Raw genomic sequence first — 21,419 nt, forward strand, 5'->3', positions numbered from 1 at the left:
AGAAAAATATTTATTAAGAATAATGATTTTCTCTCGACACATAATCGTAAATCAATTGCCTCGGGATATGCACAATCATATATTGTTTTCTTATGTATCCTGAGACAAATGATCTACAATTTTGTAATGGGGTGTATGTCAGAGGGAGTGTTAGATTCATTTATTAAATATAATTTTTTTTTTTTTATAATTATTTTATTTAGTATTTTTATAAACTTGATTCTTTTTAAGGAATCATGATAAACTTACACAATTATCATTCAAATAAAACTTCTACTATTTTCATCTAATTTATATTTTATTTAGAAATATTCTATTAGGTAGTAAAAAATTTCTAACAAACACCATTACCTAATCGGCAATCTCACAATGCCAAACATACCCAAAGAAGATTATGGGTGACGTGTACGTTGTAAAAGATAAGACATCGAATTTGATATTCGTCTTACATCCAATTTTTTAAATAAGTCGAGCTTACACTGCTGACTAAGTTTGAAGTCAACAGTTAACAAAATGAGACACTGTGCGTCACTTGACTCGGGCGATTTTCAAATACTTGTTAAATAAAAGAAGAAATTAAACATAAAAAAGTAATAAAAATGAAAAAATCGCGCGAGAAATTAACATTTCACCACTAAATTCCCGCGATAATTAAGAATTTACAAAATTACAATTACATGTGAAGTTGAAACTCAAATTCCAAAAAATACAAAAAAACATCTGTATTTAGTTGTTCTCTGTGCGTCTCTCAATCCGACTCATCTCTTTAGATTGTTTGCGAAACAAAGATCGGATCGAAGCAGAGGAGCCATGGTTGAGACTAGACGAAGCTCTGCTTCGACAAAGCGTTCGCTTTCTTCTCCAGGCGAATCTACTCTCCCGAACGGCAAGCGATCGAAGGTTCGTTCTTCTGTGGTTAGGATTTTTGTGATTTTTATTTTATTTATTTCATCTCATCGTTCTTTATCTTTTTAGGGGATTTTTTAAGGGTTTTTGGTGATTTTTGTTGATTTTGGTTTGATTTTTGGGTTGGAACTCTAGCCTTCGGAGGCATCATCATCGACAAACGAGGTTCCTTCTACATCGCGTGTTGAAACCCCAGGGAATTTAAAGGAATCAGGCTCTGAACCTCAAGAAGAGGAGATTCGTCCTTCTGATCCGTCAGCTGTCGATCCTTTGAAGGAATCGAATGACTGCGATGCAACGATGGTGGAGAAAGCTCCAGATGTTGATGGGGAAGGTGAGGTTTTGGCTTCACAGGCTTCTTTAGGTACAGATCTCGTTTTTTTTTCCTTCATCCTTGCATGTTTGTAAATTTTATTTCTTTTAATTTTTCTTTTAATGAGTGGTTGATTTGTGTTGTTTCCTTGGTGTGTTTAAGTTCGTGCTGCTTTAGAGGCTGATAAACCATTGAAATTAGTTGATACAACAGTGAATCTCACCCTTAAACGCCCATTGAAATCTGGAATTAAGGCTACATGGGGAAAGCTTCTCTCCCAAAGCTCTCAGGTGGGTTTGCAGTTGTGTTTCCTTGATTTACAGGTGATGTTTGCTTGTAGACTGGTTTAAAATAAAATAAAAAATGAGATTTTTAATATTCGATAGCTATGTAACATCAATTTCTTGTAAATCATGGACTGGTATAGAGGCCAAATTTGGGTTAGTTCCAACCGAACAGAAAATCTGATTATCTTTCTATTCTTGATTTGTGAAAGATAGTAACTTTACTTCGTGATTTCCACATGGGATAAATCCTAACAACTATCTGCATTCTATTTAAATTATGTGTTGTGCCAACTGTCGTGAGCTATGTTCCTTGTATAAGGAAGGTATCATTTCTTGTGTTCAATTTTATGTTTTATTTTCTATGATGTTTTGGTGACATTTTTGTCATTTACTTATATAATTGGCATGCTAATGTTATTTGCATCATCCTTCTCAGAACCCTCACTTGGCCATTCGAGGTTCTAGTTTTACAATTGGTCATAGCCGACATTGTAACTTATGGTTAAGAGATCCATCTATCAGTTCAAATTTGTGTAAACTGAAGCTTATAGAGGTACAACATTAAATATTCTCGTACAACTCTGCAACACATATAAATTACCATAGTAATACTTGTTACTTATGCTTATGGGTAGGGAGGAGGTTCATCTGTTGTTCTACTAGAAATCTCAGGGAGCAAAGGTGTTGTCCAAGTTAATGGATCGACTGTTAAGAAGAATACCACTATAATTCTCAGAAGTGGGGATGAGGTGGTTTTTAGTTCATCTGGAGAACATGCTTACGTATCCTTTTTCTTTCTTTTTTGGGTGAAGTTCATGAGGTATTTATTGCAGTTTCCCTATCATGGTATGGATACTGAATTGATTTTTGTAGCTGAAGTATAAAAATGATAGCTTGTTGCCTCCAAAAGCAGAACCCTATATTTCTTCTAGAGAATCTCCTAGTTGTTTCAAAGCAACTAGAAAGAGATTCTTTAATTCTAAAGAAACCAATTCTGTTCAGATGTAGGATATTTATCCAGAAGTTTTCGCAACTCAAGCATGTATGATGGAATCATCAAATATCCCATTATTCTCTCGTGGAACAAATTTCTTAACGTATTATCAGATTTTCCAGCAACTCGGGAATAACAACCCAACTACTCCAGCTTTGCCTTCTTCAGGCAGCATTTCTGAAGCCCAGAGTGCCGCAATTAAAGGAGTACACTTTGAGACAAGGTCCGGAGACCCCTCAGCTGTTGCAGGAGCTTCAATATTGGCATCTTTATCCAATTTTAGGAAAGATTTATCTCTTCCACCGCCTGACCAAAATGGTGCGGATACACAAAAAGGTTTAGAGAAGTCTATGCCACCTTCTGGATGTGAAGTGTCAGATGGCCATGTGCCAGACCATGATATCAAGAACGGTAATTCTGAACATAATGAAGGGGCTGGTGTTTCTTCAAGTGAGAAAGCTGCGGTCCAATCTGCTGATGTTGCTGCCAATGAAACTTTGCATATTGATACTGCTGGCTTGAGTGCTCATCTTGACGCAGAAATTGGAAAGATTCGTGCGGCTAATTATGAATTAAGGCCGCTTTTGCGGATGCTGGCAGGATCGTCTGCTTCTGACTTTGATTTAAATGGAGGCATTTTGAAAACGCTTGACGAGCAGAGGGATATTAGAGATCTCCTCAAGGAATTTGATTCCACAACAATTTTGTCTTCAGCTAGATTCCAAGCATTTAAGGATAGTTTGCAAAAAAAAATTCTTAGTGCCAGTGATATTAATGTCTCCTTCGACGATTTTCCTTACTATCTAAGGTACAAGATGTTACCTTTCAAATGTTTTTCTGTATGTTGCTATCTTTACTTACTCGCTTGGACTTTTTATTGTTTTTTTGAGCATGAAAAGGTTACAGCTACTCTTCAGTTCTTTTTCATTTATGATGGTTTTTCATGTCTTCAAAAGTGTTTCCATTTGTTTCTGATTTCAAAGATAATTAGCTGTATTTCCTTATTTTTTCCTATTTCCAATATTTCTTAAAGCAAATTAAAAGCTTCTTTGGATGGTTGGTTTTTTAGTTTGTTAAGATTAAGAAAAATAAGATTTATTAGGATTCCACATGTGGATTTGTTGATAAGGATGCTTGAACATGTCATGGATGAGGGTGGTTATCGTTGCGGTGGCTTTATGATTATTAGTCTTTGATGCCGTCGGTTTCCTTTCCCATAGGAACATAACTGATGGCGAATAATTTTTTTTTTCTTGGTTCCAACATATTCCATTTTATATTTTTCTTTAGCATCTATTTTAACTCTCGATATTTAAAGTAATGTTTTCAGACGCTAAGGCGTGAGGCGAGGTGTTGGGATCTTCAATGCCTCAAGGCGTAAGCCTCATGTGCATGAAATTTTTTTAAATAAATAATATGAAATATATAAATAGTTCATAATAAAAAATAGGATAACCAAGACATATTTCTAATATTTAAAATTCCAAGTTTCAATCCACATAATAAAATTCAAGTTTTAATTCCCTATAATTAAGATTCAGTAGTCAATACCCAATGTTAATCATGTCCACTATCCACCATTATAAAAAATGCATGTCCACCATTAAAAAATACTCCTCAGACCTAGTCACTTTCAATCATACACTATACAACAACCTATGTAGTAGTATGAGAAGCGTAGGTATAGAAAAACATTAAATCGAAATAAATATAAGTTAAGAATTTTTTTTTTCCTATTTGCAACCGAGGCTTACACCTCAACAAAAAAATGTATGCCTTTTTAGCGCTTCGTGACGCCTCGAGTGTCTAAATGCCTCAGCACGTTTTTGATACATACTGAGGTGTGCCTCGAGGCTTACGTCTCTGAAAACATTGATTTAAACAGAAGCATAAATATTATATAGAGAGTTATCTAGTTCATTTATTATATAATTCTTTTTTCCTACATAAAAAGGAAAGAAAGAATGGTGATTATGATCTCATAGTAAATATGCTCGTTTTCATCAAAGACTCGGTTAGTTCACTCCTTGCACAAGCCCCAACAACATAGCAAAAGGAGCCGAAAATCATAGAATCCTTTTTCTGTTGAAGAAAAAAAATAATCTTAGATTGCCATCTACAAAACAAAGATAAAATGGACCTGAAGGAAAACCCAACGGATGCTAAAAAGAGAGATGAAGTGCATGGGGGAAATTACAACAAATAAGAGGATGAGTAACCAACTCACCATTAACTTTACATGTAAAACAAAAATCAACCAGGCTACAACCCTCGGCTATAATTAATGATATGCTGTCTAAATCCTATCTAGAGCCACCAACCAGAGAAAGAAACTCACTTGTGGATTCAAGTCCAGTTTACCTCCCCCCCCCCCCCCCAAAAAAAAAAAAAAAAATTCTGCCCTTATTGGAGCTTCTTCTGACTTTTACAGAGTGGATTTTCTTTTTCATCTTGAATTTGGGATTATGGACATATCTGACATTGTATGTTGTTGCAGTGAGACCACAAAGAATGTTTTAATTGCTTCAACATACATACATTTGAAGCACAATGAATTTGCCAAATACACTTCCGGTCTCCCTACTGTAAGCCCACGAATATTGTTATCTGGTCCCGCAGGTACTGCTACCCTCTTCTTTTTTCAAGATATTTGCCTTCCAGTTTGGTTCATATTCTTCTTTGTCACAGTACATTATTTTATTTGTTTTACTTCTTATAGGTTCTGAAATATATCAAGAGACCATGACAAAGGCATTGGCCAAACATTTTGGTGCTAGATTGCTTATTGTTGAATCTCTCATGTTGCCTGGTGTAAGCTTCACTCACTTTTCTATGTTCACCCTTCCTCCCCCCCTCCACTTTTTTTCTTTTTCTTTTACTTTTTTTCCCCTTCTAGTGTACTTTTATACTCTTTCTTTATCATACATTGTTGGGTAGAACTTTATTATTGGAATTATATTGGTTTCCTCATGTTACATAGGTCATACTTTTGTTCCTGTCGTAGATGAAGTCCAGATAAATCTTTTAGTTGCTGGATGATATTTTGAGATTTGCCTCGATGCTTTTAAATGATTTCAGGGATTATCTCCAAAGGATTCAGAATCCAACAAAGAAAATTCAAGGTCAGAAAAATCAGGCATGTTTGCTAAGCAACGAACTGCACAGTCAGATGCCTTAGAGCCTAAGAAATCAGCTCCTGGTGTTGAGGGTGATCATATTGGTGCATCCACAATTGGCTCCCAAGCTGTTCCAAAGCCGGAGGCATCTAGTGCATCATCCATGAACTTTACTTTTAAAAAAGGCACGTCCTTTTTCATCATTACTATATGAACCATAAATACTTGAATATATCATGCTATTATTTTCTCAGCCGGTTAGTTCAGATTCCTTCAATTTCTTAGCCGTGTCTTTCTTTGTGAAATTGCAGGCGATAGAGTGCGATATTTGGGCGATCTACATCATTCTGTATTTACTCCTCTTCAGACTCCTTCAAGGTATCTTCAGTCCCTACAGTCTAAGTCAACTATAAATGCCCTTTGAATTAGTGACTATGTTATATTCTCTAAACATATATTGATCTTCTTACTGATCTTGGAATTTTGGCTTAGCATTTAGGGCTTCTTTTTCTGGCCTAGAACTTGAGAAACAATCAACAATGCACGCTTGGACTTTGTGTGTGAGAAAAAAAAAATGCTAGAAGCATATAGTTGTATGTGTAGTGCGCATGACACATAAGTTTCCTAGCTTGCAACAATTGTTCAACATTTCAGGTCGTTGCTAGTAGGAATCAGTTTGCCTTTAAGACTGGGTCAAAGTCTTTATCTATCTTCTTATTTTTCGATTTGGTAATTGCACAACACCCTTAGCCTTTCAGAAACAAAAGCACAAGGCTAGGATGACCTAAAGATGAGGTGTTGCAAGACTGATAAAAGCCATGGATTTTGGCACCAGCTCAAAGGTTTTATAAAAAAAAAAAAAAGGTTTTATCGGCCTAAAATCCACTTCCTTGAAGTTCTTGACGTAGCGGAAGCGGGTGAATCAATATATTCAATTGATAACTAAAAGAGAATAAAGTTTGCAAAAGAGAATTAAATTGATATGTTTTAAAATTCGTTTTTGAAGCTTCTTATATAGATAACTTCATCATAACAACTTAAAAACCTTCTAAAATACTAAAAAGTAACTTTCCTAATCTATCTGTAATATAGTATCAACTTTCTAATCCTATTATAACTCAATTTGGACACTTTTAAACACTTCTAATTATAGCCTAAACAATAAAAATGAATTTAGACAAAAATAGAAACTTGAAAACAAATTGAAACTAATAAGGAATAGTACTCCTAAAGCAACCATGGAATAGAAATCTTACTAGAACTAGAAAATAGAAGTCATACTAGAATTAGAAAATAGAAACAAATCCAACTAGAATTAGGAAACTACTTAAGACTCTCCAACTAGAATTGTAGATGTCATACGTCAACTCTTTAGCGGTTTCAAATCAGACATGGAGAGCTTACAACTTACGATTAAATTTTTGGAATTTTGGATGATTTTGCCTTTAAGGAATAAGCTTATTGGAAGAAAAAACTAAATATCATTGGTCTGCCTGAGTCTGTAGTTGTCATGCCCCCAAATTCTAACACGCATCCCCCTGATTAAGTTTTGGAATCTAGTATGAGATATCTCCCAGACGATGACAAACAATAGGATTGTCAATGGATCAGATCAGACCCGAAATCCGATTTGTTCCAGTCCGATAACTTCGGGTTGGGATCAATGTTTTGAATTCTGATACGGATCCGATCCGATAATATGTTAAAAAGTATATAAATTATATTATATATTTGTTAAGATATATAAAGTTTACTTGGAATTTATATATAAAGTTGAGTTTAGACCAATCCAATTGTTAATGGATTGGATTTGGATCTTAATATTGAGATCCTATAAAAAAATATGATCTGATTAGGGTCCAATCCAATACTTATTGGATCAGTCCCGGATCCGATCCTTATTGGATCAGTACCAAATTGACCTCGATCTGATCCATTGACAGCCTAATAAACACATAATACCATGATTTCTTACAATGATACATGTACTGTATCAAAACCATAACTAAATACCATGCATACTAAGGCAAGAGCTTTATCTCACAGCTTCCTTTATTTATATATAACAGAAAACATATTGGCACAAAACACAAACCTGTAGATCTTGAAACTATTAACAATTCCGAAGGTGATCATCTATCATTGTAACATCATGAAATTGAGATGATTGGTAGGGTGAGTAATGATAGTTATGCAGCAGAAAACTTAGAATTCTAAGAAATAGTCCTAATATGATGATAAATTATACAAATTTATTTATAAATAATGTAGATTTATTAAAATAATAAATAAATTTGAATTTTTTAAAATAATTATAAAATTTTGAAATAAATCTAGGTATTGAAAATGCGTGATCAACTCATAATATATCACATAAGGAAATAGTACTATGATAGAGAATTGATGGTCACAACTTAGGTGAACATCTCAATCAAGATGCAATTGTTCTAATATTTTATCGGTGTGAATCCTCACAATTATTTATTGATTCTTTTTTTTTTTTTTTGATAGGCAAAAATTTAATAAAGAAAGAGGAAAAGAATGTACAAGGTGTTTGAGATGAACTACCAAGAAGAAAAACAAAAGAAAACAACAAAGAGGACTAATCTACTGTCATACTGCAAACACGATCCCATCTTACAAGAAAATCTTCAAAGAATAACACTTTTCCCTAGAAGAATAATAATGAAAAGATGGAGAAGATTAAATCTTGAAAATTGAGTTCTTTTCGTTCATAGATGCATCTATTCCATTCCTTCCACATAACCCAACAAATGGCAAAGGGAGTTAAGCTCCCCAATAAGCACTTCACTTCTGAAAATGAGATCCCCCAAAACAACCAAGATTCGAAAAGAGAGCGAATAGTATTCGAAAAACAACCTACTATACCAAACAACCCAAGAAAGTGCTCCCAACCTTCTTTTGCTAGACAACAATTCAACGACACATGATTGGTAGAATCTCCATCCTTTTTACACAAACAACAAAAGTTCAGTAAAATAAAGCCTCTTCTACGTAGTTGATCCACAGTAGGGAGCCTTTCCTACACTGCTAACCACACAAAATATGATATCTTAGAAGGCACTTTAGGTACTCAATTAGCTAAGGCGAGGAAGGGAGTTTGAATAGGAGCATGGAAGGAAAAGTACAACGAGCTCACAGAGTAGTCCCCATTCTTGCTTTCGCCCCAAATTCTCCTATCTTGAGCATCAAAGTCAAAAGTCACCTCATCCAAGCACCTCAACGACACACCAAGCTTTTCCCCTCCCAATCACTGAAAACCCTTCTAAAACCAATATGCCAAACTAACCCTCTCCCTTTTCCAAATCTAATCGCAACCCCCTTCTTCAAAGATAACCCGAAAAGGGAAAGAAATTTTACCCCAAAAGGGACATCTCCGTGCCAACAATCCTCCCAAAAGTGCACCTCCGTGCCTTGTCCAACCTTTAATTGAACTTTTTTTCGGACCCATTAAAAATACCTCTCCAAAGATTGCAACCATACGGTTCCTTCGCATCCCCACTTTCCCAACCAAATTCTTCACCCCAAATTTGCTAGCTATGACCTCCCTCCAAAGATTATTTTCTTTCTCGCCAAAGCGCTACAACCACTTCCCCAAAAGAGTTGAATTCATCCACCCTAACATCTTTCAAACCCCCTTAGCTCTTAGTTCTTCACATGCCTTTTCTACTCAGCAAATGCAATTTCTTTGTTCTGTCCTCATCATTCCAGTAAAAATCACTGCAAATTCTATCCAATTTCTTCTCCACACTTTTTGGTAAGAAAAACAAAGAAAACAATTTGGGATGCTAGCCAAAGAACTTTTAATAAGAGTCAACTTGCCCTTTTTCGAAAGATACCTTGCCTTCCACAAACTAAGTTGCTTCTTGAATCTCTCAATAACTGGGTCCCACAAAGCTTTATTATTATAAACAGCCCCAACAGTAGACCAAGGTATGTAGATGGAAAGGTTCCAACTTGAAACCCAAACAAAGCTGCCCAAATTTCCACACTTGGAATCTCGTCCACTGCAAATACTTTGCTCTTTCCATGGTTGATAGGAATTTCAAAAATAACTTCAAAACACCCCAAAATGTCATTAAAAAATCTCAGTTGAGGCTCAAAAGAATCTAGGAACACTAAAGTGTCATCCGCGAACTGAAGATGAGAGATGCGAGGCCCAGTGACCCCATTGTCAATACCGATCAACTCGCCCAACTCAATTGCCCTGGAGATCATTTTGTTAAGAGCTTTTGTCACAATAGTGAACAAGAAATGAGACGAGGGATCCCCTTGCCCCAACCCTCTCTCTCCCTTGAAGTAACCTTCTCCACCCATTAATCAGGATAGAGAAAGAAGGCGAAGAAATACATTTCATGATCCAATTGATCCACTTTAACCCAAATCTCATGTTGCCCAACATATATCTCAAAAAATCCCATCTAACATGATCATAAGCCTTTTTATGTTCTATTTCGTACACCAGCCCGGGATGTTTCTACTTCTTATGAGTGTCAATGCATTCATTGGCGATGAGAACCCCATCCACAATCTTCCCTCCTCCCCTTCGCAAAAGCACCTTGAGATCTCCTGATAATTCCTCTTATTACTAACTTCAATCTCGAGGTTAGTACCAGAAGAATTTAGAAAAGTAATTTGCAAGCATCATAATGAGAGCTTGGCAGATATATATATTATCTAAAGTATGAATGGACATAAATGTCCTTACATGGAATAAAAACAAGAATAAAACTACTACTATTTCCAATAGTACCTTTGTTATAATCTTGTAAACTGAGCAAACCAAGCTAATGGGCCGAAGATCGGAAATATCTTCCACACTTGCCACCTTTGGAATCAAAGCTACGAATGTGCAATAGGAACAGAAATCCAAGACCCCAAAGTTATGCGAGTCGTGAAACACTACCGTCCTTAATCATATTTGGGTGATTGATTTTTGATTTAGGTTGATTGTTGACCAAGGTCTTTAAGAAACAAACTATTTAAATTGGTCATTCTTTCTTGACTAGTCTAGACTATTAATGATCATTAACTAGTCATCTTCATCTATGCCAATATGGTGTGCATGCGATCCTTAGTAAAACTTTGTCATTTATACAATTAATTTTATATCTTGTTCTTTTTTAAAGATAGAAAATACTTTTCGGAATAACGTGCCTATTTGGACACAACAGATATTCTTTGTAGGCATTCACAATCTCTCTAATAGATTACTAAAATAATATATACATATTATTTTCCTCTTTTTCAAAACATGAAACAAAAATAATAGACAAGTTTCAAGTATGTGAGAATAGTTAACATTTCTTTCAAAATAAATACACTCTCTTTCCTTTTCCTTTCGTGTCTTACACGACAACTAGACGAAGCGTTTTATTCTCTTTCACTTTTTTGTGTCTTACACGATTCTCGGATCGTACCATACCTTCACAATTTGTGACTTACACTGTATAAGTCAAAACATTTCTCTCATCTAACTTACATGACATAAATTGAAGCATATCTCACTTCTCCTGGGTATTCTTACCACATACACGACACAACTGAGAACCGCAGTCTCAATTCTGTCAAATAAGCAATCACACCTCCAATGTGACTTTAAAATAACCAACCAGTATCTCTTTTGAAAATCATTTTTCTTATCATTCGAAAACTTGAAATTTTCTTTATATAATTAATAAAATCATAATTGAAATTTTGAGCATCAAATATCGAGTCATTCATAAATATTTTTTTACATGATAATTCTTTTGTTACTTTTAAAACTAAAATACTTCCCTTGATGTTGTTGATGCCATCAATCAAAACCTCGTATAATATAAATACAACATCGCTATACTAAAATTATATTCTAAAATGCTCGAATTTTGTTAAAATACATACATTAGATAAATTTTTTTTTTTTGAAATAATTCATTTTCTTTTTTAAAACAAATCTATGATTACAATTAAGAAATTAAAAGTTTCCTACCTAATTGAATTTGATTCTTATATTCTGAACTTTATGGTACTTGAATTTTGACGAAGGTTCATCTTTGAAACTTGGCTCAGAACTCAGCTTTCTTCGTTCAGATCAAAGCACTCGACAATCTAAATCTTTTATTGAACTGGTCTGGTTTCTGCTTCACTTTATAACAAGATCAAAACCTAAGTTGAAGGTTAAGGGAGAAACAAGTTTTAGATTTGGCTTTTTTGGGACAATGAGTTTAAAAGAAAATAAAAATGAATTGAGTCTTCATATGTTTTTCTTTTAAAATATCTTTTGGGTTCAATTACTTAAATCTTCAAATCGGACTCATCCAAAACATGCTTCTGGTTGTTCTAAACTTAATGATGAGGTCTGATTGACTCAAAAACTCTTCGATTAGAATTTTCTATTTGATCAGACCTTACCTTATAATTAAGTTTATTCATTGATTTTCTAACTATTCCTTCGTCGAGTTGTAATAACTTTATTGGGTCAGTACAGTAGGCATTAGTTTTGTTCACGATCACATTAAGATTGAATATATTTGTTTGCTTGTACATGTTCAGTTGTTTGGCATAAGAATTTTTGCATAGAAATACTTCTAATTTTGCATTTAGTACATTCCCCTCATAGAAGTGGAAAAGATAATAAATCATTTTGGATAAGTTTATGTTTAGTTTCATGTATGAATGGTTGATTCAACAAATTTCATGTGCAAGTATTTTCTCTTTGGCCCAAGGATTGGGCTAGTGGTGGATGGAATTTGTTTCATTCCCGCCCCCCATACAAAAAAAAGCTTGAGCAGTAATTCCCTTATTAAAGGGATATAATATCATGACATAACTCACATTATAGGAATGCATGGTAATGAATAATGATTGCATTCTTTGCATGCAGTTCTATTGTTATTTAATGTGAAATTCTTATCTACACCTTTTCATTTTTTGTATATACAGGGGACCATCTAATGGTTATCGAGGTAAAGTACTCCTTGCTTTTGAAGAAAATGGATCCTCTAAAATTGGAGTTAGATTTGATGAAGCAATTCCAGATGGTAACAATCTTGGTGGACTTTGCGAAGATGATCATGGTTTCTTTTGCGCTGGTGATTTCCTTAATCAAGGCGTTCCTCTTATGATTTATTTTGGTCCTTCCATTTTTTTTCAATATATTGCTATGTTTTCTTATTCATTACTGTGTTGAGTGAAGGCAAATCTATTTTCATTGTGCAGCTGACTTACTTCGTTTAGACAGTTCCGGAGCTGATGATTTTGACAAACTTGCCATCAGTGAACTGTTTGAGGTGAGTGCCTATCCACTATGCATAGGTCAATGGATATAAAGGATATGTAGCAGTTGTGTCGTTTACATTTTGCATAGTTTCATCTAAAGCTTATAATTATTGCAGGTTGTTTCCAGTGAAAGTAAAAAGGGTTCACTAATATTGTTCATGAAAGACGTAGAAAAGTCTATGATAGGCAATTCAGAGTCATACACATCTATTAAGAGTAAGCTTGAAAATCTACCTGAGAGTGTTGTTGTGATTGGTTCACATACCCAGATAGACAATCGTAAGGAAAAGGTATGAATTTTTTTTTGAAAATTTTGATTGAACTTTATAGTACTGGGAATCAACAATGTGGATTGTTCTGTTCCGATGCTGAAATGTACTGAATCTTGCAGTCACATCCTGGTGGTCTTCTGTTTACAAAGTTCGGAAGCAACCAAACAGCTCTGCTCGACTTTGCTTTTCCGGTACTTCTGAATATATACCTTGTTACTTTTGCTTGAAGTAATTTCTTGATTGTTTGGTGTGTGTACAACTTGTTTCTATTTGTGTTGCCACATATGGTTTCTGCTTACCTGAGATTTCATTAATCTTCTGGACTTGATTATATTTTCAAGCATTTTGGTATTATTTTAGTTAATCTATTGTAACTTGTAAAGTTTTAATCTTTTAATTATTGACTGACATTATATATTCTGTTGCAAATCTAAGGATGGGATTTATTTCTTTGGTTGTCATTAAGACCACTGCTTATAAATTGGGCCTGGGGGACTTCTTCTATGACTATCTGTGTGATCGTGCAGGATAACTTTGGTAGGCTACATGAGAGAAACAAGGAAATCTCAAAGACATTGAAGCAACTTGTTCGACTTTTTCCGAATAAAGTGTCAATACAGCTACCACAGGATGAAACCCTTCTTTCAGATTGGAAACAACTATTGGATCGTGATGTTGAAACTCTTAAAGCAAAATCAAACATTGTTAGCATTCGCTCAGTAAGTATTGACCAGACATCTTTTCTAATATCATTATGGATCATCTAACTCTAATTTTTTCTGTTGTCTGGTGCATTGTTTCCTTTATTCTTTACATTCTTGCAAACTACCAATTAGGAAAGAATTTGGATGATGAGTAGTAAGGAGCACACTTATAAGGTTCAACCCAGTAGAGTTGATTGATACACCATTGTATTTTCTAGTATAGTTATCTATGAACTTTGTGGATATTTTCACGATAACTGGACAGTAGTAAGCATAGTTTGTTTTTATTTTTAACTTTAGGTTACTCTAGCCATATGTTTCTTGAAATTCTTTTCCATTGTAGGCCTTCATCTAACAGGGGTTTTCATGCTCAGGTTATTGTGTAAAGTAACACTAGAAGAATGTTTTTCCGTAAAAACAGAAGCAAAAATATTGGCATATGAAGAACAATTAGCGGATTATATTTGATGTCTGGGTTTCCAAAATTACCTTGCCAGCTTGCCCACTATGGTGAAAGGGCTAGGTGGTGGTCGTAATATTGTCTAGCATAAACTCTGTATAACTAATATGGTGAAGCCAATCTGGCTTCATAGTAGAGTTGTATTCATCTAAATTAGTCATTTTGTGGTTTTTTCCTTACACATTTTGCTCACTCAATGGATATTGTTTACCATTCAGTCATTTCAAGCTCCGCCTTCATGTTTTCAGGTTTTAAAGCGAAATGGACTGGAGTGCCCCAATCTTGAGACACTATGCATAAAGGACCAAGCCCTTACAAGTGAAAGTGAGTAATGTCTTGAACTATTGGGCTTTCTTCTTCAAGATTACTTGGCTGATGTGTGCCTTTTGCTATGCTGCCTGGTTGACTTTACAGGTGTGGAGAAGATAATTGGTTGGGCTCTTAGTTATCATCTTATGCACAATTCTGAAGTTTCTGTCAAAGATGCTAAGCTTGTGATTTCTAGTGACAGGTTCTATGTTTTCTTTGTGATTACTTCATCTACTGATTAGGAAAATTGAACTTGATGGATCTCTGTGTCTGCTGGCGTGTTAACATAATTATTCTTAATGACTACTTTTGCAGCATTTTGTATGGGATCAACATTCTACAGGATATCCAAAATGAGTCTAAGAGTTTGAAGAAATCACTCAAGGTGAAGTTGATATTTTCTTTTAATGTTCTATCATAATAACTCCATGCGTTTTGCACTAACATCCTCTATTTAACCTTTCTTAACATTTTGGGTTTCTTGATCTTGAGGTTTTCAGGATGTGGTCACTGAGAATGAATTTGAGAAGAGACTTCTGAATGATGTTATTCCACCAAATGACATTGGAGTTACTTTTGACGACATTGGAGCCTTAGAAAATGTAAAAGACACATTGAAGGAATTGGTGATGCTTCCTCTACAAAGGCCAGAACTGTTTTGTAAAGGGCAGCTGACAAAGGTCTAATTTTTTTTAACACTTTCCAGAGTGAATTGCCTGACACAGTGGAATCTGCTCATGCAAAATATTCATGGAATTGAAGTAGTTCATCTCGTTAATTATTTGTTTATTTATTTATTTTAAATTATTTTTATTATTATTAGTTTTTTAATAGTCAAATGATGTCCTCTTATCCAGCCTTGCAAGGGAATACTACTCTTTGGTCCTCCTGGTACAGGGAAAACCATGCTTGCAAAAGCTGTTGCAACGGAGGCAGGTGCAAACTTTATCAACATATCAATGTCAAGCATTACTTCAAAGGTATAGCTACACATATAAGTGGTAACTGTTTCAGTATTATTCTCTTGTGGGATTCGTCTTGAATCTAACGTAGGACCCCATGTTGGTTACAGTGGTTTGGTGAAGGAGAAAAGTATGTTAAAGCGGTTTTCTCACTAGCAAGTAAAATTGCTCCTAGTGTTGTTTTTGTTGATGAGGTTAGTTGAAAACAGTGACACCTTCATTTTCTTCTCTACCTGGATTGCTTTTAAGCATACATATATTTGTTAGTCGTGTTGAAACGTAAAATTGTGTTGTTTAGGATCCACATTGAATTGAGAGTAACATCTTTGGATCATAGATTCAAAAAGATGTTTGTTTACTATTTAAAAAAATATGACATGTTGTAATAACTAAAAAAATGCAGAAATATTCTATAAATTAAAATGTATTATAGAAGTCTATTTACTCCGCAAATTATCATATAATGACATTGCAATTTACCTTTTTGTTCATACTTACACATGTATGACTTAATCTTTGAGACAAGCATATGACTACTATCAGGATCAACCAGGTAAAATTCTTTTACTACCGGCAATGCACAAGCACTAATTCAATTGTCACTTGAAAAACCACCATTGCAGAGCATGATCATCAATCGTGTCGAGGGACTAAACGCAATGGTTAGGGTGAATACCCACCCAAAACCTGCATCATATACTATATCCATAAGCACTTGCTACACGTGGACCATGATCACAATGAATCAATTGTTACATGGATGCACAAACACAGCAACTAAGTTGCCAACACCAAAAATTAGGTAGAAGACATTTATTAGTAGAAAGAATCATTACCACATTTCTAGGTGAACATTACAAGAACCTAGATTTTTCCCAAAGGATGTGCATTGACCACCTTGGGATATACTTGAAAAGGAACACATGCATTATGCCCCAAAGTGCATAAACGAAGGTCTTTTCTCCCCAAAATCAGAATCAGAATCAAAATCAAAATCAAATGCCATGAAATATTTCATCAAATTAAACAATTTTCCGTCTCCATTCTCAATATTTTAGATTATGTGCATTGACATGGATTTATTGTCATTCCATAGCTAAAAGTATTCTGAGGTAGAGCTTGCAATCATATGCATTAAGGTTTGGTTTGAGTTGTAGTGTTTAATATCATTGCTTCAATATTTCTTTCTCAATTAATGAATTATTTATTATTCAAAGTTTACCTTTCGTGGTGGTATTAATTCTTTCTATCCCCAATTTCCTTGTGTAGTACATTCTAGTTATCTTTGTTTCCGTGAGTTCTTTGCTATAGGTTGACAGCATGTTGGGAAGACGTGAAAATCCAGGAGAACATGAAGCCATGCGCAAAATGAAAAATGAGTTCATGGTAAACTGGGATGGTCTGCGTACAAAGGATAAAGAACGTGTATTGGTACTTGCTGCCACCAATAGGCCTTTTGACCTTGACGAGGCTGTGATAAGGAGGCTTCCCCGGAGGTAAAATTATTTAGATATTGCAAGGTTTCTATTAAAATTTCACTTTTAAGTGCCCTTCATAATGAAAATTTCTCATTAATTGCTTATCCTTGTAGGTTGATGGTAAATTTGCCAGATGTCCAAAACAGAGAAAAAATTCTGAGAGTCATATTGGCCAAAGAAGAGATGGCACCTGATGTTGACTTGGAAGCAGTTGCAAACATGACTGATGGATATTCCGGAAGTGACTTAAAGGTTACATAATTTTAGTTCGATGCAATAAGCAATTCCAATGTTGGAATCTTCTTTTTAACTGGGATGCTTTGCTGTACGTACTGAGTTTTTAATTTATCTTTCTGTTTCAGAATCTTTGTGTTACTGCAGCACACTGTCCCATAAGAGAAATTCTGGAAAAGGAAAAGAAGGTAAGTATTGTGTCCTCAGTCTTAGAGAAAGTCTCTAGTTTGTGCTCCCATTCTGAATTATATGGACAACTATTCTATTTTGTTGTTTCTTTACCAATGCTTACATTAATACTTCAGTTTGAATGTTGGCATAATTTATTGGGGTTTTGTACCAAATATATGTTTATATGCATTCGTCTTTGATTCAATTGAAATTGTTAGTATCATTAATTCAATATTCTTTTCTGGTGTTGATTGAAAATATCGATACTGTTTGTTGATGCCTCTGATGCCTATCTGACAATCTAAAATTTTTGTTGGTCCAACTTTTAGGAGAAAAAATTGGCATTAGCAGAGAACAGATCGTTACCTCCTTTGCATGGTTGTGCGGACATCCGTTCTCTAGGCATGGAGGATTTTAGATATGCACATGAACAGGTATCATCTTATGCTTCTCCAAAAGTAATTGTGGATGTGAATTGCATTTTGCCTTTCTGAGTTTATCGACTCCTTCCAATTCAGTAGATTGCTATATACACTGGTTTTTCTTGTCTGCTTGGATTCAGCTTATTCTTTTGGCAATTAAAGCAATGACGTAGTAGCACATGTCATGATATATGTGCACCATATGATTCAGCTCAATTACCTTAAAGATACTTTTTTTGATAGCATAAAGGGCATACGGTTTTGTTGTTTTTGTTGTTGGTGGTCAGTGAATTTATGCATAGAAAAAATAAAAAAAACCTGTGTCTCCATTTGAAGTGAGCTGGGCAAACTTGAAAGAGAGATATGGACAAATTGCTACTAAGAACGTAACATACGCCAAAAAAAAAACATGTCTCCATATAAAGTGGGTTGGGGTGAACAATGTCTCCGTGAAAAAGTTCTACTAAGAACATAACAGAACTTTGAAGACGTGGGTTCTAAAACCACTCGTGTAGGTTGGGCTGAGAATTGGTTTGGGTTCTAAAATCACAATCGAGTCATGAAAACACGATGAATGCTTTATCTAGGTTTTGAGTACTGGATATCTTCAGTAAATATATTGGACTATGGTACTCCCTTTTAAGCTTTGGTTTCTTAAACCACTTCAATTTCAAAATCAGACAAACCAATGTATTTGTAATGGAAGATTCATCTTTGCTTCTTCATTTCAAGAGACATCTTTTCACTAATCTTTTGAAATTTTTTGAAAACCTATAAAACTGATCAATGTTTTTCATTTTTTGTAGGTATGTGCGAGTGTTTCATCAGAGTCCTCAAATATGAATGAGCTTCTCCAATGGAATGAACTATATGGAGAAGGTGGATCAAGGAAGAAGAATTCACTGAGCTACTTCATGTAAAGGAGGTATCTTATGTGTACTGCCTTTCTTGGATTTTTTTTTTTTAAATTTAAATTTAAATTTTATTTTCTCATAAATCCCCGTAAGATTAGGGACTGATATGGATGTGTATTCCATGGCAGGTTCCCATGTATTATAACAGTGATCGATAATTTTTTATTTCAATATTTATATCAATCATTATTAACTTATACTAGTGAGATGCACCTTGTTGAGTTGCTTTAATGGAAAAGCTATTTTTCTCTGTGCTTGTACATACAATCAGATTAATGTAATAAGCTTTACAATGTTTATATTTTCCCAATTTTCAGTGTTTTTTTTCTTTCTAAAATCGGATTTCTATGTCAAAAGATCTACGTAACAGAAAGAGTGGTAAGTATCAGGAATTGTTGTGTTGATTCGTTTTAAAAGACTGCACTCAAGAAGAATTCTGGTGATTCAATTTTGTAGCAACTTTTGGATATATCCATGCTATTGTTGTAATTTTTCTTAGGAAAGTAGCGAAATCATCATTGTAATGAGATTTATCCCAAAAATTTGCAGGTGGTTTCAATTACAAAATGATCATTCATGCCCTTTTTTGTATTCTTTTTGCCCTAACATACAATTTGAAACATTGGATTGGGACTATTATTGTGTGGCGCCCATCAAATGCTAACACAAAATCCCATGTCAGATCTCAAGACACTAGGTGGCGCTTCGAAATTTCGACGTAGTTTCTTTGTTTATGTTAGCATTTCAAAACGTTCAACCTGCACCTGATAGAAGACATAAATAGTATTCTGTATATACATATAAAATATAATAACTAGCGAAAGTCTATATACATCTAATAACGTACGAAAATAAGAGTGCGGAAGAAGAAGTTTATATATAGGATTATACAGAAATTTTTCACTCTAACAAAATTCTTTACGCTCAAAATTAAAATTTATATTATCACCTGGACAACTTGACGCTGTTAGGTATAGTTCAGTACTTACCATGAAAAGGACTCTGGTCGTCTATCTAACCTATCAGATAATTTTCACTCGTGCTCCATACCTGCCTCGCCAAGCTCTGAATTTGAAATTAAAAAAAATGGAGAAGAAAATGGTGAGTAATAATGGTTATCCAGTATAGAAGTAAATTATTTCTGCCAATAATCTTTCCTAACATGAACGAATAAATATATTGAATCATTTTAAAATATGCAAAGTTTTACAGAAGAAAGTATGATTAATTGGTACATAGAGTCAGAAATGAGCAACTAAACATTTTAAAACTCACATTATATCTATCAGTAATACTCATTATAACATTTTATATTTATACAAATCTAATTTATCAAATGAAAACATTAAACATGCATTTCATTTAATATATCAAAATAAGGCAACAGATACATAATACACAATGATGGAGTCGTGAAATTAGAGAGTTGAGATTCACGACTGAATTGCTTCCAGTCAGGATATGATGTTTCATATTAAAGTATTAGTTCCTGATTTTATGACTGGTTGTTGTTTACTACACTTGTGGGATCATTTATCCAGCTCAAGTTGATCGTTTGACGTAACCGTAAGCAATGAGTTTTTTTTCGATGTGTCAGAACGTTCGACTGCTTTAAATTGTTAGTGATCACTGACTAATCATTTTCGTCTATGTTTATCAGCGTGTATGTGATTTCCAAATATACAAATCATTTATATACAATCACTTTTATATTACAAGTTCACTAATAAAGATAAAGAGGAATAAACTTAGATTCCAGTTGTGACTCCACTCTCATACGCGTTCCATACCACGTATGAGCTTGGTGGTTCCTATCGTACATTCCATGATAGTACACCACTCCAGATTATATGACGTACTATCCCTTCAGGTATTTACAGACTCTTTAACAGCTCACAAAATAGCTACATATTATATATATATATATATATATATAGAACAGCGTTCCTAAGACTCATATTGGGACTCACATTGCGACACACCGTTTTGTCTTATATGGGCAAAAATATTTGGAATGGGCTGATTTTTTGTGAGGATGATCTCTATGGTGAGTAGATCATCTTTGCCAAAAATCAGCTCATTATGAAACTTCTAGACCGTCCAATTTTTGTTGAAAAATTATAGACCGTCCAATTTTTGTAAATCCGTTTTGATGGGGTTAGAAGTTTTGGAATGGGATGATTTTTTGCCAGGATGATCCCCTCATCACAGAGATCACCTCACAAAAAATCAGCTCATTCCAAACATTTTTGCCCATATAAGACAAAACGGTGTGTCGCAATGTGAGTCTCAATATGAGTCTTAGGAACGTGACCCATATATATATATATATATATATGTATATATAAGGAACGGTTCGGCAGTCTTAAAGTTTGTCAAACAATTTTTGTAAATCACTTTTGATGGGGTTAGAAGTTTTGGAATAGGCTGATTTTTTGTGAGGATGATCTCTACGGTGAAAAGAACATCCTCACAAAAAATCAGCTTATTTTGAAACTTCTAACCCTAGTTTACAAGTTGAAGAATCGTGGATCGTCCAATTATTGTAAATCACTTTTGATGGAGTTAGAAATTTTGGAATAGGCTGACTTTTGAA

General features: G+C 34.4%; 1 protein-coding gene across 5 annotated transcripts; it reads left to right on the forward strand.

The window, feature by feature from the left end:
- Positions 1-726: 726 nt before the first annotated feature.
- Positions 727-19,133, forward strand: LOC147383399 (uncharacterized). Of its 5 annotated transcripts, none has more exons than XM_086428112.1 (27): positions 727-900; positions 1,042-1,270; positions 1,382-1,509; positions 1,943-2,059; positions 2,142-2,288; positions 2,614-3,308; positions 4,998-5,119; positions 5,220-5,311; positions 5,579-5,801; positions 5,928-5,994; positions 12,562-12,710; positions 12,838-12,908; positions 13,014-13,187; positions 13,289-13,360; positions 13,697-13,888; positions 14,582-14,657; positions 14,748-14,844; positions 14,958-15,027; positions 15,143-15,322; positions 15,500-15,622; positions 15,715-15,798; positions 16,916-17,100; positions 17,196-17,334; positions 17,445-17,504; positions 17,817-17,921; positions 18,716-18,834; positions 18,952-19,133. In XM_086428112.1, the coding sequence occupies exons 1-26, from the start codon at positions 811-813 to the stop codon at positions 18,827-18,829; spliced, it is 3,801 nt and encodes a 1,266-aa protein (XP_086284238.1). In that variant the 5' UTR covers positions 727-810; the 3' UTR covers positions 18,830-18,834; positions 18,952-19,133. The 5 variants fall into 5 exon arrangements, with proteins under 5 accessions (XP_086284238.1, XP_086284240.1, XP_086284239.1 ...); XM_086428114.1 differs by having other exon boundaries at positions 1,421-1,509; XM_086428113.1 differs by having other exon boundaries at positions 1,042-1,240.
- Positions 19,134-21,419: the final 2,286 nt, after the last annotated feature.

The sequence above is a fragment of the Akebia trifoliata genome, chromosome 16 (assembly GCF_017979445.1).
Source record: "Akebia trifoliata isolate Shusen 1 chromosome 16, ASM1797944v1, whole genome shotgun sequence".
Classification (NCBI taxonomy): domain Eukaryota; kingdom Viridiplantae; phylum Streptophyta; class Magnoliopsida; order Ranunculales; family Lardizabalaceae; genus Akebia; species Akebia trifoliata.

Coding starts and splice junctions, on each gene's coding strand:
- LOC147383399 (XM_086428112.1), top strand. CDS start 811: ATGGTTGAGACTAGACGAAGCTCTGCTTCGACAAAGCGTTCGCTTTCT. Junction 14,658..14,747: donor CCAAGCCCTTACAAGTGAAA/GTGAGTAATGTC, acceptor TTGACTTTACAG/GTGTGGAGAAGATAATTGGT. Junction 17,101..17,195: donor ATAAGGAGGCTTCCCCGGAG/GTAAAATTATTT, acceptor TTATCCTTGTAG/GTTGATGGTAAATTTGCCAG.